This window comes from Emydura macquarii, unplaced genomic scaffold (assembly GCF_026122565.2).
Source record: "Emydura macquarii macquarii isolate MOO-44397 ecotype Brisbane River unplaced genomic scaffold, CSIRO-AGI_Emac_v2 contig_2897, whole genome shotgun sequence".
Lineage (NCBI taxonomy): Eukaryota > Metazoa > Chordata > Testudines > Chelidae > Emydura > Emydura macquarii.
The window spans coordinates 41402913-41419101 of NW_027133034.1; the positions used below are offsets into that span (position 1 = coordinate 41402913).

The window sequence follows — 16189 nt, forward strand, 5'->3', positions numbered from 1 at the left end:
TTCCAACTCCTTTCCTAAGGAAGAAGAGACCTTCTTCAATTCTGAATGGCTGTGGTCCATTTTATGAGTCTTTTTTCTGGGAGGACCCAGAAAGAAAGATCAACCCCTCCTTCTTCATGGAAAAGAGTTCAAATCCAGAGGTCTGCCAGCAGCTACCACTATAACAGACTGAGTGCAAGAGACATGACGCTCATTGGAGAGAGCCTCGGGGCCGAGGCAGGCCTCATTGCCTGCTCCATGAAGAGTTGTTTGAGGCAAAGGAAAGATGCATTCTCTTCTTGAGAAAATAGATGCTGCACCTCCCCAAATGTTTCACTCACCAAAGCAGAAAGGGCAGCACGTGTGGGAGTATGAAGGGATGTATAGGCCCCACACGGGGGAACCAAGAGTTAACAAGCAGCTCTGGACTCAGAAAGTCCAACCAAGCCACACCTGCTTGAATGGAAGCAGAGCTTGAAAGGGAAGGGCCCAACTCAGTCAGGGCAGATGGAGCAAGGGAAGAGTCCTACACTGATAGCTCCTGCAGAAGCTGCAGGAACTCCATACAGCCTGGACAAGACTTTGCTTCAGAGACACCAAAGACCCCCATGGAAAACAGGAAGAGGGTTGTGATTAAAGAAGAAGAGCCTTCAGACCACTATCAGTGAGAACCCCTACTCCCCAGGAGTTCATAAGCCAACTCCTGTTGTGCCTTTGGAGGGAGCTGAGAATGCAGTAGCAAGTGACCCAGGGAGCAGGCTCAGCGATGTCTGCCCTCCATAACCACATATCCGACTGGCCAGTCACAGGCCACTGGGTTGGAACCCAATGTAGCAGGGAGGGCCCAGGTTCCCCTATCACTGGCCACTGACTCTCACCACTGGGCAGCACGGTCATGGACTCACGTTGCTGGGCAGCACTGCCGGACTCAGATGTCGAACCCCTGATGGGGGGAGGGGGTCACTATTTGGGATAGACACCCCATATGACACACAGTACTTAAAGTCTGGCAAGGTTTGGATGTCACTGGTGCCTAGCATGGGAATGACTAAAATTTGAAATAAAACATAAGACAATACCCAATAAACAGGCTTTCTAACTAACAATTAACTACTTATTTACAAGGCAGAAAAAGAGATACCTAGCTAGCTATGCAGAAGAAACTGTGAGAAAAACTTAGCAGGGAGCTCTGAACATCCTTTCTGAATTGTGAACACCAGAACTGAACATAGTATTCCAATAGCGATTGCACCATTGCAAAATGCAAAGGTAATAGAGCTTCTCTGCTCCTATTCTATGTTCCCATTTATCCATCCAAATTATCACAATAGCCCTTGGCCACAGCCACAGAACTCATGTTCAGGTGATTATCCACTATGACCCCCCAAGTCTTTTTTTAGAGTCCTTGGCTTCCCAGTATAGAGTCCCCTATGCTGTATGTACAGCCTGTTTTCTTTGTTTCTACATATGACTTAGAATTTGGCAATATTGAAATGTAAATTGTTTGCTTGAGTCCAGTTTACCAAGTGATCCAGATTACTCTATATCAACAACATGTCCTCTTCACTATATACCACTCTCTCAATCTGTGTCACCTGAAAATTTAATCAGTAATGATTTTATGTTTTCTTCCAGGTCATTGATAAAAATATTGAATAGTGTAGTTCCAGAACCGATCCCTGTGGGCCCCATCAGAAAGACACCCAGTCCATGATGATTCCTGGTTTGTAGTTATGCTTTGAGATCTATCATTTAATCAGTTTTTAATCCATTTAATGTGTGCCATGTTGACTGTGTGTTTTCTAGTTTCTAAATCAAAATTTCAGATAGTACAAGTCTAAGTATACTATATTAGCACTCTAATCTTTACCAATTAAACTTGTAAACTCATTAAAAAAGACATCAGTTTAGTTTGACAAGATCTATTTTTCATACACCAGTGCTGATTGGCATTAATTATATTACCTCTCCTTAATTCGTTATTAACTGAGTCCCATATCGGTCGATCCCAACTGAGTTCCACAAATTAATTATACGCTGTATGAAAAAATATTTTCTTTACAGTTTTGAATTTACCACCTCTCAATTTCATTAATCGTCCCCTTATTTTTGTATTATGATACTGAGAACTTCTGTTCTCCCTATCATTTTATACCACTTATTTTATGTTCTTTTATCTCCTATCCACTCTCTACAAGTTTTTCCATGCCTCTAGTAATTTTCATCTGCGTTCTTTGAACCCCAATACTTCTCTGAAGTTCTACAATATCCTTCTTGAGAGAGGATGACCAATACTGCACAAAGTATTCTAGATGAAGCTGTATCATTGGTTTATATAATGGCATTACAATACTGTCCAGGTTTATAGATTCATAGATTTTTCTCCATTCCATTCCTAATTCACTTTAATATGTTGTACGCTCTTTTGACTGAAGCCGCACGTTAAGGTGAGGTCTTCAATGAGCTGTTCACAATGATGGCCAGGTCCCTCTCTTTAGTAGATTAAATTAATTTTAAAAACTGTAAGGTGTATGAGCATTAACATTTTCCTCCACTATGCATTATTTCATATTTATTAATGTTGAGGTTATTTGCCACTGGGTTACACATTCATCTAATTTGGTTAGATTCCTCTGAAGTTCCTCACAGTCCTCTCTGGACTTGACCACTATAAATAACTGATTATAGACAGCACATACCTCAGCAATCTTTAGAAACATTGGCTTATTTAATTCTGTCATCAGAGTTTGATTCTGAGTTATAAAAAAGCCTTCTACTTAAGGAACCACAGTGTCAGCTATTACAGAAATTATTTTTTTAAATTTACCTATATAGTGACCCCTCCGTCTAATAGGCAAGATTTATGAATATTTGAAACATAAATGTATATGTACACATTGTAATATACGTGGACGTATATATGTATGCAATAATAACAATAATCCAAATTAAAGTCCATCTATCACATTGATCAAATTTACATGAAACATTTATAAACAAGTCGTTTTGAACAAGTTATCAAAATGTAAGAATTTAATTTTCGGGAGACTTCTTTATACTTAGAAGTAAAATTGTTCTTACTTTTTTTCAGAAGATACCCTTTTTTGACAATATTTTTATAAAAAGCATCCTTTGTTTTTCGACGAATTGTATTATAGATTTCTTTTCCATCCACTGTATCATTAAGCACTTGTTCTTGATGCTGGTAAAGAAAAATCATAGCCATCAGCATTTTTCAGTTGATTATAATGCTGCAAATGGAAATAATCTTACTGATGTAATTTTCAAATATCTCTTGTAATCTTATGCTATGTAATAAAAGGATTGATACATTTTCATGATCTCATTTTTAATATCATACCCTCTGTAATTTTTCCTATATTTATGATATCACAGTTGGTTAGTGTGGAATAGTTTATGTGGTCAGATGATTATTCTGAGAGATGGAAAATAAAAGTTGATCTATTCCTACATGCAATAGAACACGCATGCTGTTTGCCCTTCTCATTAAGTATGGGTAGAGAAAAAGAAAGAAGGATACACAGTTATTTCCCATACAGAGAGTGTTTTCTCAAAGATTTCATCAGAAAATCTTTTCAAACTTTCTCACTACTTCACATCTTTTACTGAGGACATCTTAATGGAGAAATCTGAAGAAGCCTAGCAGTGAAAAAACAGGGGTGGCACAGGTTAAAATTAAAAAGCCTTGACAGGTGAGGAAGTTTGCACAGTTCCTCTCCACAAAATGCCTGCTTCAAAATAGGGATATTTTGACCCTCATTCACTGAAAATAAGGAAACTAATTCATTGGTAAGTGAAAGCAGATATGAGGCTAGGATAGTGGAGAAAAGAGCCAGAACAACTAAGTCAAAAACAAGTTAACATACATTGGACATACATAACCTAAGAGAAAATATTTGTTTTATCTTTACTCTGACATCACTGTTGTCTCTGCCATTTGTAACAGAGTGTTCTAATTAATTATAAATTAGTTGCTATCAGTTAGCCCATGTACAGTCTTCACCCTAAAAAAACCACACTTCTTAGAAATATGATGTGGTATTAAATGTCTCACCTGCATTGGGACAGGATCTTTAAGGTAATATCCTTCCACAATCTGTTCTTTTCTGTAGTGCTCAATGATGTCAGCAATACTGTTCAAATAAAAAATTATGAACCTTGAATAAGTTAGTTTTTTCCTCCTGCTATAAGTCTTTTTTCCAACATAAAACTCACACTTTAAATTTCTCACATAAATCAAATGCTAAAAAAAGGTGATCTCACTTGTATCAGCAAGAACACATTAGTCAGTCATCACATTTTTGAGTTTTGTTAATAAAAAACATATATGACTCCTAAACTAATCTTACAGAGTTTATAACCATTGCTCAAAATGCTAGATGATAAGGACATAGAAAACTCAATGTTCAAGTAAGGGCAAATATATTCCCAGCTTTCCAGCCAGGCTGAAAATTGTTATTTTATTAACACTGTTCCAAGTCTCACCATCACTAGGGAAGGGGAAAGCCCACTTCAATGTGCAAAGCAATTTCGTTCTACGGGGGTGGGAATGGGAAATAGAAAAGGTCCATAACACAGATTACACAGTTCATACTTAGAAGTCACTGAGCTATCATGTTAAATTAAATAGTCTGTCAGCAGAACTCCTCTACCGGGAAGCTTGCATTCTAATTACCAGAGTGAGGTTGAAATTGTATTTTGAAGGGTCTAGGATTGGGAGGTGCCGATAGATGCAAACTAAAATTCAACATATTTCTTTGACTTTCTTCTACTTATTTAAATAGTTCTTATTGAGATATTCTTGATTTAAGTTAGAGGGCAATGATACAAACAACATGTAGGGATTCTTAGCACACACTATTATTATACAGAGTATCACCCTGAAAATAAAAACAGTTGATGCAGTTGTGGCATCACAACTTGGGGTGTGTTCAGGTGGCTTGGAGTCTACTGAAATAGAGATTGCAGGACTGCCATTCCGAGCCCTGCATCCACTCTGGAAGATACGGTAACAGCATAGTGGTCTGTAAACATATGTATAGACAACCACATTGCCACCCTGCAAATGATCAGTATGGAAATGTCACTGAGGAACGCTATTGACATTACTTGCGCTCCCACGGAGTTAGCCCATATGCCACTGAGGAGGCATAGCCAAAGCTATCTCATATGCTGCCTTGATACAGAATGTTACCCATCTAGAGATGGTCTGTGCAGAGACCGCTTGCCCCTTCATGCAGTTCACATGACACAAACAGGTGAAATGAAGCATGAAATGATTTAGTACATTGCCTGACATCCAGAGTATGGAGGCACTGTTCTTCCGGGGAAGAGTATGGCTTAGGGAAAAACACAAGTAAATACACCACCTGATTCAGATGAAACTGAGAGACCACCTTGGATATTGGGTGTAGTTGCAGCATCACCTTGTCCTTGGAGAACTGAGTGTAAGGTGGCTCAGCCATCAGGACCTGCAACTCACACACCCTTTTTGCAGATGTGATAGCTATCAGGAATGTGATTTTCTGAGACAAGAGATGCAGTGGACAAGACACCAGAGGCTCAAATGTAGGACCCATTAGAGCAGTCAAAACCATGTTTAGGTCCAAGAGGGGAACCAGCTCTCGGACTGGAGGATGTAAGTGGAGAAGCTCTTTCAGAAATATCATCACCATGGCATTGTAAAAAAATGATTTCCTTGAACAGGGGGATAAAATGCTGATATTGCTGCCAAATGCACTCAGAAAACTGAGCGCAAGGCCCAATTTCTAAAGATGTAACAGGTATTCCAAGATGTCCTATCGGTTGGATCCCACGGGCCAAAGACCACACTAAGAACTTCTTCATTTTGCTAAGTAGGCCATCCTAATGGAGGACTTCTTACTGTTGAATAGGACTTGTTGGACAGCCTCCAAGCACTGCTCTTCCTCTTCATGCAGCAGCCATGCCGTAAGGTTCAGGGAGCTGATCACAAGGAGGAGGATGTAGCCAGGGTTCTGAGCGAGAAGCTTGGGATGCAAAGAAAGTGATATGGGTGGTTGAACCGACAGAGCAAGGAGATATGAGAACCAGCACTTCCTTGGCCAAGTTACAACAACTTTTGGTCAATACCAACCTGGATAGGATTTGAACCTGTGACCACTATATTAAAAATTCTCATAGATCCCCAAATAGAACTATAACTCTTATCCTACCAACAGACACTCCCAAGAAAACTAAACACAAAATAGGAAGCTGAGTATATTTTCTTTCATTGGGAACTAAATGCTTGCAACCTAAATGCCAAAAGCTTCCAAAGACTACACAAAACCAGGATGAGACATTAAAGTTACTGTATTAATATGAGGAGATTTTCTTTTTGTAATTTGATGTTGACTGATTATAATGGAATTCCAAAACTACCAGTTCAGATGAATAGCTGAAACTTTCTTACATTTATACAATGGAGTGTAAGATGGATCCACCACTGGGAGTTCAAAGCTTTCTGATTTAGTGATAAAGTATTGTCAAAAAAGCAACTGTGTAAGTTATCTGAAGTTAAATAAACCCAGTGAGAGAGTAATAATGTTTTTAATTAATTCATTAATTGCTTCTGCACCTCCCTTGGCAGAGATTTTAGTTGGAAGATTCAAGTGTCAGATTCCTAATAAATGAGACAGCTACAGAATGGGCAAAAGAGACTTTACCTTCACAAAAGGCTGAAATTGCAGCTAGCTGGATTTTCAATGAGGATGTCTGGAGGCCAAACTGATTAATGTAGAAGGTACTCAAGCAGCTTGTGTGTGGGATTTGCAAAGGGATCCAATTGTTTAGCCTCACACCATTTTCCACTTGAAGTTATATGACCATCCACTGAACTTCTCAGCTAGGAGAACTTGATACCTTCTCAGACACACCAGCTACTGGATCTCTATCCACTCAGAAGCCAAGCTAGAAGTGAGAGAAATGCTAGGTTGGGATGAAGAAGAATGCCCTAGTTCTGAGTGCTCAGGTCTGACAAATTACCAAATCTATGGGATAAGTGGTGACCATCTCCATTGGAAGAAGGAGCTAAGCTTGTCGCTATTAAAGAGGTATTGAAACACAGAAAGCCCTACATTCTTGAGTTTATTAGGACCTTGGAAATAAGACATGTCTGAGAATATCAGCAACTTCCCACTATGAAGGATGAATGATTCTATTTTGTCATTACCTTTCTATTGGCTACAGATTACTATCACTTTTCTGTTCATTCCAGTGGCCAAACAGATCCATCCTGAGGTTCTTCACTCTAGCAAGAGTTGATTCATACTTCCTGATCCAGACGTCAATCATGTGGTCCAATATAAGAAGTCCGGTGGGTTTTTTTTTTTTTTTTTTCATTTTAATCATGAAGATATTTTCTCCCTCTTGTAAATATTCCGCATCCCACTTTTAGCCATTCACACTCTTGCCTTTACATACCACTGTTAGTTTTATTTTCTTTTTGTATATACAAAATAACCTTTGTTCAATCTGTAGCTTATATGTCAACATAGAATCCTCTTAACTCATAGATAAATCATAAATCACAGAATCATAGAAATGTAGGGCTAGAAGGGGCCTCAAGAGGTCATCTAGTCCAGCCTCTCTCCCCCTTCCACTCCCCCCCCACACTAGACCATACCTGAAAGTTATTTGTCCAATCTGTTCTTAAAAACTTCCAATGACAGGGATTCCACAACCTCCCTTGGAAGCATATCCCAATATTTAATTACCCTTGTAGTAACCAGGTTACTTACCAGTAACTGATGTTCTTCAAGATGTGTTGCTCATGTCCATTCCATTATAAGTGAGTGCACGCCACCATGCATGGTTCCTGGAACTTTTTTCCCCTTAGCAGACCCCGTAGGGCTGGCTCTGGTGCGCCCTGGAGTCCCGCACGCATTCCACGGTATATGAGGCACTGCCGGCCCTATGCCCTTCTTTCTGCCAACTGTGGCAGAATGGACAGGGGGTGGGTTGTGGAATGGACATGAGCAACACATCTTGAAGAACATCAGTTACTGGTAAGTAACCTTGTTTTCTTCTTCCAGAGATTGCTCATGTCCATCCCATTATAGGTGACTAACAAGCAATACCTTGGAGGTGGGTAGGAGTTACCGGTGAGCTGCCGTCAGCACGGCTCTGCCGAATCCCACGTCCTCTGTTGCCTGCTGGGCGATGGCACTTGAGCTCTGGTTGTGCGCTGTGATGGTTCCCGGAAGGGACACCCTCGCCTGCTGGTCGCAGAACCTGATGCATGATGTAACCCGCGAGAAGATGCCATCTCCTCTCCTCCTCCGAACTGTGCGGTTTGGGAAAAACACGGGGAGAAATTTATTTCGGTTACAATGAAATTGGGAAACCGCCTTGGGCAGGAAGGCTGGATGCAGCCTCAACTGCACCTTATCCTTATAGAATACTGCATAAGCGGGCTCCAAGGTCAAGGCCCTAAGCTCGGAGACCCTCCTAGCTGAGGTAATGGCCACCAGGAAGGCTACCTCTCCTGAAGGCACGAGCAGGAGGCTTGAAACCATGGGTTCAAAGGGGGGCCCGGTCCGTCCCGAGAGGACCCAGTTGAGACCTCAGGGAGGCCCCGGGTCACAGACCTGCGCCGGAGCGAACAGAATCTCGGACATTTCGCATTCCAGGCCAATGCGAATAGGCCCAGTTGGGGAACGCTCCCGTTCTCAAAGAACATCACCACCACCTCCAGGTGCAACGGCCAGTCATGGCGGGGTAGGAACAACTTGCTTGTCATTCCCCACTCCCAGGAGTCCTTGCAGAGGACCGAGGGGTGCCCTCCCCCATGCCTGTCTATGTAAATCATCGCTGCGGTGTTGTCCGTCAGCACCTGCCCCACTCTGGCTGTTGGGAATCAGAGGGACACCTCATACACTAGGCGAATGGCCCTCAACTCCTTCACGTTGCTGCGCAGGAGCTTCTTCTCCCCCGACCAGAGCCCCTATTTGCCTGGGTCGGCGCTGATGCGGGCTCCCCATCCTACAGCAGAAGCATCAGAATTTAGGGTGACCGACTGGACCAGTTCCTTGAACGGAACACCTTTCATCATTGCCCGGGGAATCCACCACCAGCGGGTGGGCCAAGGGGCGGAGCTAAACTATTTAACTATTGTCCGACCCCCTGGGAACCCCTGTTGAGGATGATCTGGGGGGTTGATTCCTACTTCTGAACCCCCTATTCCTGTCCCTATTTCTATAGGGGTGAAACGGCCTAGATGAGGGCCTTAGCTGCTGCTGCGCCTGGGGCCATGCCTGCCACCTGGAAGCCTGGGAAGTGTACAGGCCCAGGGAGCAAAGCATGGCCCTGGAGTACTTCAGACCGTGCAGCTTTGCATCGGTCTGATCGGAGAACAGGGCCGACCCATCGAAGGGGAGGTCCTGGATTGATTGCTGCACCTCCTGGGACAAGTCCGAGGACTGCAGCCACGAGCACCTTCTCATGGCAATGGTAGAGGCTATGGCCCTACCCGCCAAGTCAGCAGCGTCACTGGCTGTCTGGAGCACTGCCCTAGCCACCATGATTCCCTCATCCAGGATGGCGGTAAGGTCTGCATCCTAGTCCTGGGGCAGGGCCTCAGCAAACCACCTGAGGGAGTCCCACAAATTAAAATTGTATCTACCCAGGAGGGCCTGATGATTGGCAATCCTGAACTGCAGGGCTGCCGTTGAATACATTTTTCTCCCAAACAAATCCAGCTTCTTGCTGTCTTTGTTCCTGGAAGTGGAACCTGGCTGACCTTGCCTGTCCCTCTGGTTAGCTGCGTCTACCACCAGGGTTCCCGGTGCCGGGTGAGTAAACAAATATTCGAACTCTTCGGCCAGAACATAATACTTTTTCTCAGCCGCCTTTGACATAGGAGTGACTGAGGAAGGGATTTGCCATAGGGCCTTTACAATTTTGAGGACCCTGTCGTAGACTGGTAAGGCCACCCTCGCTGGGGCAGCCATCGCCAGCACACTGAAGAGGGTATCATCGGCCTCCTCTAACTCCTCCACCTCCAGCCTCAAGTTAGAGGCCACCCTCTTTAGGAGCTCCTGGTGTGCTCTGAAATCCTCCAGTGGCGCCATATGGTCCCGAGAGACTGCCTCGTCTGGTGAGGAAGAAGAGGACTGCTGAGGCGTGTCCTGCGGGTATTCTCTCACCTGATGAAGGGATGCACCCATAGAGAGTCCTTCCATGGGGTCCAACTCCTTGTCCGAGGAGTGATGTGTATGGGCCTTCTCCTGAGCCGGAGGCATGGACTGAAGCCCACTGACAGGATGGATTGTGGCCCCTGTCCCATCTGGATGCCCCATGGGGTCCGCTTGGCCATTGCTGCGGCCATTGACCCTGGGGCCAAGCTGGGGCTGATTGTGCCACCAGCTCTGGTGCCTTGTGGGGGCGTCGGCTGTCCCAACGACTGTCCCCCCTGTGAGACCCCGAGCCACTTGACCTGCAGTGCCATGCACGGTCTTGGTCCCAGGCACCGCCCGGTGCCAGGGACCGTTCTCTCAATGCCTCCAAGCTAGGGAACGATGAGGACTGCCTCTGTCACCGCGAATGGTGCCGGAGAATAGAGGTGCGCTCCGAGGAGCTCGAAGTACCGGAGCATCGTCTTGGCACCGAGGACTTACGGTGCCGCTTACCCTTCGGTGACCGAGACCAGCGCCGCTCCGAACTCCGCAGTGCCAAGCCTGACTCCAGCGACCAGGTTCCGCGTCGGAGACTGCGCGATGCGGGGTCTTCACATGGCGATTGGGTTCTGTGCCGCCTTGGTGCAGGGCGGCCCCTCGGTGCCGAATCCTTTGACCGTGACCGGGTTCTGCGCCACCTTGGTGAGGGCAAACTCGGTGCCGTGGATGCAGAGCCGGAGCTGCCAGAGCGTTGCCTGGTGGCCCTCGAAGGGTGCCACCTCTTGGCTGTGCTGCCTCCAATGCCAGGGACTGATGTTGGTGCCAAGAGGGAGACTCTGCATCCCGAGTCAAAGCAGGCCGGCTTGACGATGCTGACTTGAAGCAAATGCTGGGGGAGCGTCCTCACTCTACCTCCAGTGGCCGTCTGGCAGGAGATCTTCCTCCCCATACCGAGGATCTCCACCGCCCTTCAGGGGGAACCAACGCAGGCTTGTCCTGGGACACCAGCCCCTTCTCCCTTGGCGGAGGGAAGGGGGTGGAGGTGGCATGGGCAAGGCTAACAAGGCTCTTGCTGCCTGAAATGCCTCCAGTGTTGACGGTGTCAGCGGGGGCACTCTCCCACTTCCAGGAATCGGGGGAGGATCCCTGCTCAGAGATGCAGGCACTGGAGAAGACTCGACGGGCCGGTGCATCTCCGCACTCGACCCTGCCTGTATCGATGGCACAGAGGAGTGTTCGCGCTCCACGCGCTGCCTCTTCTTCTTCGGCACCGGGGACGTTGCTCGGTGCCGAGTTGATCCCGGTGTCAGCAGTGCATTCTGCACCGAGGTGACGCTCGATGACGTGGAGCGGGACGGCTCGGATGCCTGGCAGAGTGCTGCCTCCATGAGCAGGGCTTTTAACCAGATCTCTCGGTCCTTCTGGGTCCGTGGTTTAAAAGCCCTGCTGATCTTACATTTATCCTTCCTGTGCTCTTCCCCCAGGCACTTAAGGCACCGATCGTGGGGGTCGCTGAGTGGGAAAGCCTTCCCACAGGAGGCACACAGCTTAAACCCAGGCGACCGGAGTATGGCCCAGCCACCCTAAGTCTCTCAGGGACTTCCTATCTAACTACACCTAACACCACTTAACAACTACTTAAAACTAACTAAAGTACTTTGAATAACAAAGAGTTCAAACAAGGGGAATGGCACTTGCAGAGAGCAAGGCTAATTCCAGCAACCGTCACGGGCAGAAAGAAGGAACTAAGGGGGCGTAGGGCCAGCAGTGCCTCATGTACCGCGGCATGTGCCCAGGACTCCAGGGGGCACCAGAGCCAGCCCTACGGGGTCTGCTAAGGGGAAAAAAGTTCCGGGAACCGTGCATGGTGGCATGCACTCAGCTATAATGGAATGGACATGAGCAATCACTCGAAGAAGAATAGAAATTTTTTCCTAATATCTAACCTAAATATCCCTTGATGCACATTAAATCAATTACATCTTGCCCTATATTCAGTGGACATGCAGACCAATTGATCACCATCCCCCTAACAACCAGCCCCTAACATATTTGAAGACTTATCAGATCCCTCCCTCCCCCAGTGGTCTTTTCTCAAGACTAAACATGCCCAGTTTTTATTTTTTACCTTTCCTCATAGGTCAGGTTTTCTAAAACCTGGTAGCTCCTCTCTGGATTCTCTCCAGTTTGTCCACAGCTTTCTGAAAGCGTGGCACCCAAAACTGAACACAATGCTCAGCTGAGGCATCAACAGTGAAAAATTACCACCTGTATCTGACATACAACACTCTTGTTAATACATTCCAGAATGATATTAGCCTTTTTTCACAACTGCATCACAGTGTTGGCTCATATTCAATTTTTGATCCACTATAATCCCCATAATCTTTTCTGCAGAACTACTGCCTAGCCAGTTATTCCCCATTTTGTATTTGTGGATTTGACTTTCCCTTCCTAAATACAGTACTTTGCATTTGTCTTTATTGAATTCCATCTTGTTGATTTCAGACCAATTCTCCATTTTGTCATGGTCATTTTGAAATAATGTATAATCCACAATTTCTAATCAAGAGAAACTGTCAGATACTTTAAAAATAAACATCAACTAATTATGTTTTGTTTAGGATTAAGAAAATGTTCAAAACTTTTCAGTGTTTTTATGTAGCCACTAACCAGGTTAGATACATTCTTAAGTTTAACATAAGCATATATTTTTAAAAATCTTTTTTATATATACACCAGGAAATAATGAATATTGACAAATTACGCTTAGTTTTTCTATATATGTATAAAAAAACGTATGCCATATTATACAACTGTTTATAGCTTACCTGTTATAGTATCTGCCTCCCATCATAAACTGATTGTTTGGAGTAGGGCATATTTTGAAACGCTGAATATTTTCACTGGTCCGAAAATAAAGTGAATAATCGCCAGGCGTATTATCAGAGGGCCTCACAAGAAAACTGCACACCTGACCAACTGAAATGATATCAGGATTATTAATGAAGTGCCCATCATTATTTCTTTTCCTTCACAGTACAATCAAAGAGCATTTTCCAAATCGCAATGGATATAAATAGGAACTGCAATTTGGAACAAATATGTTCATATTTTTTGGAATCCAGACATTTGCTAATTTATTTTCCTGCTCTTTAAACCCCCAAAGTAGGCAGTACCTAACTTCACTTACAAATTCATAGATTCCAAGGCCAGAAGGGACTACGGGATCATTTAGTCTGCCTTCCTGTTTAACACAGGCCACAGAACCTTTCCAAAATAATTCCTAGACCATATCTTTTAGAAAAACATCCAATCTTGATTTAAAAATTGTCAGTGATGGAGACACTCCAATAAGAAGAGAACCATTCTGACAACATGCTGATGTAGGTTCCAACAATTAAAAATAGTTTGGATCTAATAAAATATTCAGATGGTAAATACTAATTTACAATTTTTTTCACCTTTTTTAACCTTCTGCTTTAACTGGGTTAGAAAGCCTGATGTTTTAAGTCCTGTAGAAACATTGCCCCCCAGCAGAAAAAACAAAAAAAGTGTTTATGACACTACAGTACCTTCCATATACTCTTATTCAGATTACTAAAATATAGCTTTTATTAATAGCAAATATTTAAAGTATTTATTAGTGAACAAGTATACATATCAGCTATTACAATGAAAGTTGTGACTAGCTGTCCTTGATAGTAGAATACTATAATTTGTTATACATAATATTAATTATAATATTTATTTCTTGTAACATATTATTTGCATTATGATGGTGAGAAAACAACCCACAGTCAGGATCTGGAACCCATTGTGCTGTATCCTATTCACACACACAGACAGAATCCTACTGTAAAGATTTTACCATCTAATTTATATATAGCATTATTCTGTGTGCTCATCCTTTTATGCCTTAATCCTAGCAATGAAAGACAAATACCTGTCATCAGCAAATTGTAAGCCTCTTGTTTGGAGATCTTCCCATGGAACCATCTTAACAAAGATGAAGAGAACAAATAAGAAAGCAAGATTATCACCGGTCTCTTTTTTGATTCTGTTGGCCTCCAAGGCTCTGGTACCTATGAATTAATCTTTATTTAAAGACCTAGTAGGTGTAGTAAATCAACAGAACATAAATCATAAAATTATGTTACACAATGATCCAGTTCTTAGAATGACAGAATATTTAAACATCTAAAATTAATTGTGAATTAAATTAAATATTTAAAATAGAGGTCAGAGTACAAAAGTTTTAGATAAATGAGCTGACGTACAAAGTGTATATACTACATAATTTTTACAGTAATCATTTGAAACTGATTTATGGCAATTTAGATGAATTATGACTGTAAATTCCCTGCCATGACTCTTCAATACTCTGACAGAGTACTGGAGTTGTGCTGTGAATTTCCACAGGAGCTGTGCAGCCAACCTGCAAAAGGGCAGCAGAGCACTCCAATCTCATGGCTGAAGTAGCCCATTCAGTCCTGTGTGTGGGGAGCCATGCCATGACAAATCCAGAGGCTTCAGTCCAGCCTCAAATAACTGATACACATGGCTTTGCAGGGTGCCCTTATATAACAAATGTAAAGTCCATTTATTCATGTCTGAATACTTGTGCTGTCATAGCGGAATTTTTGGAAGAATTCTCGATCCATCTCTAACTTCACATACTTAGCAGCTGACCTCCCAATAATCTGTCACACACCATCTAGCCATCTTCTCACTGGTCATCCCCCTACTACAATGACACACCCTTCCATGATAACTTTCTCACCCTTATGGAGTAAGTCTATTCAGCACATAGGCAGTGCAGTGTATCCCCACATTTCCTACCCCTTCCATACACACAGCATTTCCAGCACCAATACAGATAGGAAACAGGATTTGCCTTCCTGCCTGGACGAAGTCCTACATTTCTAATATACACATAAAGAAGGGATTTTCTTTTTTTAAATACATCAACAGACCTTATCCATCAAAAGAAAATAAACTCAATTTTTATTTTCCTTTCCAGGTCACCTTTAAAGGATAGTCTCCTGCTGCTTGAACACTGGAAGGACTCTTCAAAGGACCTTTGAGCAGCAAGATCATTTCGACATTTGGCCTGAAAAGGGTGAGGCTTGAAGCCACTTCCAGAAATGGTGCAGGGGATAATCTCAATAAAGATGATGCAATTAATGAGATGTGTTACACCAAACTGGGTGTCAGAATTGCCAGTAGAGTTCAATGGGCTGCAACCCGAGAGCAGCAATTCTCTGTCCCCACCCAACATACCTGGAAGTGCCTTCATTCATCAGCCTTTCAGAGAATGTGAATCTGGGGATACTTGAGGCAGGAGACAGCAACAATGGTGACAAAATATCCTAAAGCCAATCAAGTGAATAAGTAGCAGGGAAATTCAGTTGAAATACTTTGTTGCCACTCATCTTTTTTCATTGCAAGTGGTTTTACAGATGACAGGATTATTGTCACCGAATCCTGTATGTCATGATTCCATGATTTTCATGCTTCTTAATAAAAATAAAAATTGATGACTTAACATTTTGGTATTTTTTTATATAATTGTTAACAGATGAAGCAATTTCAATGAGAAACTTGAGTGTTATAATGTTAAGATTTCAGAGTTAGATTGAGGTCAGCTCTAGTACATCAATTTCTATATTCAAATGGTAACCCATGCTGCATATTCTGGGTGAAAATCACCCCATCCACAGGGCTCACACAAGACTTATCCACCATGAAAACCTATTGAGGCTAAGCATAGCACAAAAGACCAATGTACAAGCCCTCTGGACAGAGGAGGGTATCAACCTTCACAATTAGTAGAGGGAAAACATGAGGCCAGAAAGAATGGTTAGATTCACCTTTTCAAATGCAGATAACTTCATAGCTAAAATTTACAAATAGTTTATTCCACAATATTTGCTTTTTCTTTAAGAAGAAGAACTCTTACATTTTGCCTTCATGTGGGTCTTCTTCACGTCCCTAATGAGAAAATTAACACAGTAAGTGCATGATGCAACAGTTCACATAATCAATATGCA

The 16189-nt window shown here is 43.2% G+C and overlaps 1 protein-coding gene across 1 annotated transcript in view; it reads right to left on the reverse strand.

The window, feature by feature from the left end:
* Positions 1–16189, reverse strand: part of RASA1 (RAS p21 protein activator 1) — a 116845-nt gene that overhangs the window by 56517 nt on the left and 44139 nt on the right. The window contains exons 6-10 of the mRNA XM_067568725.1: positions 16099–16130; positions 14083–14135; positions 12968–13118; positions 4055–4133; positions 3061–3181 (exon numbers count right to left, since the gene is read on the reverse strand). Coding sequence (XP_067424826.1) covers positions 3061–3181; positions 4055–4133; positions 12968–13118; positions 14083–14135; positions 16099–16130 — 436 coding nt within the window. The remainder of the gene's footprint in view (positions 1–3060; positions 3182–4054; positions 4134–12967; positions 13119–14082; positions 14136–16098; positions 16131–16189) is intronic.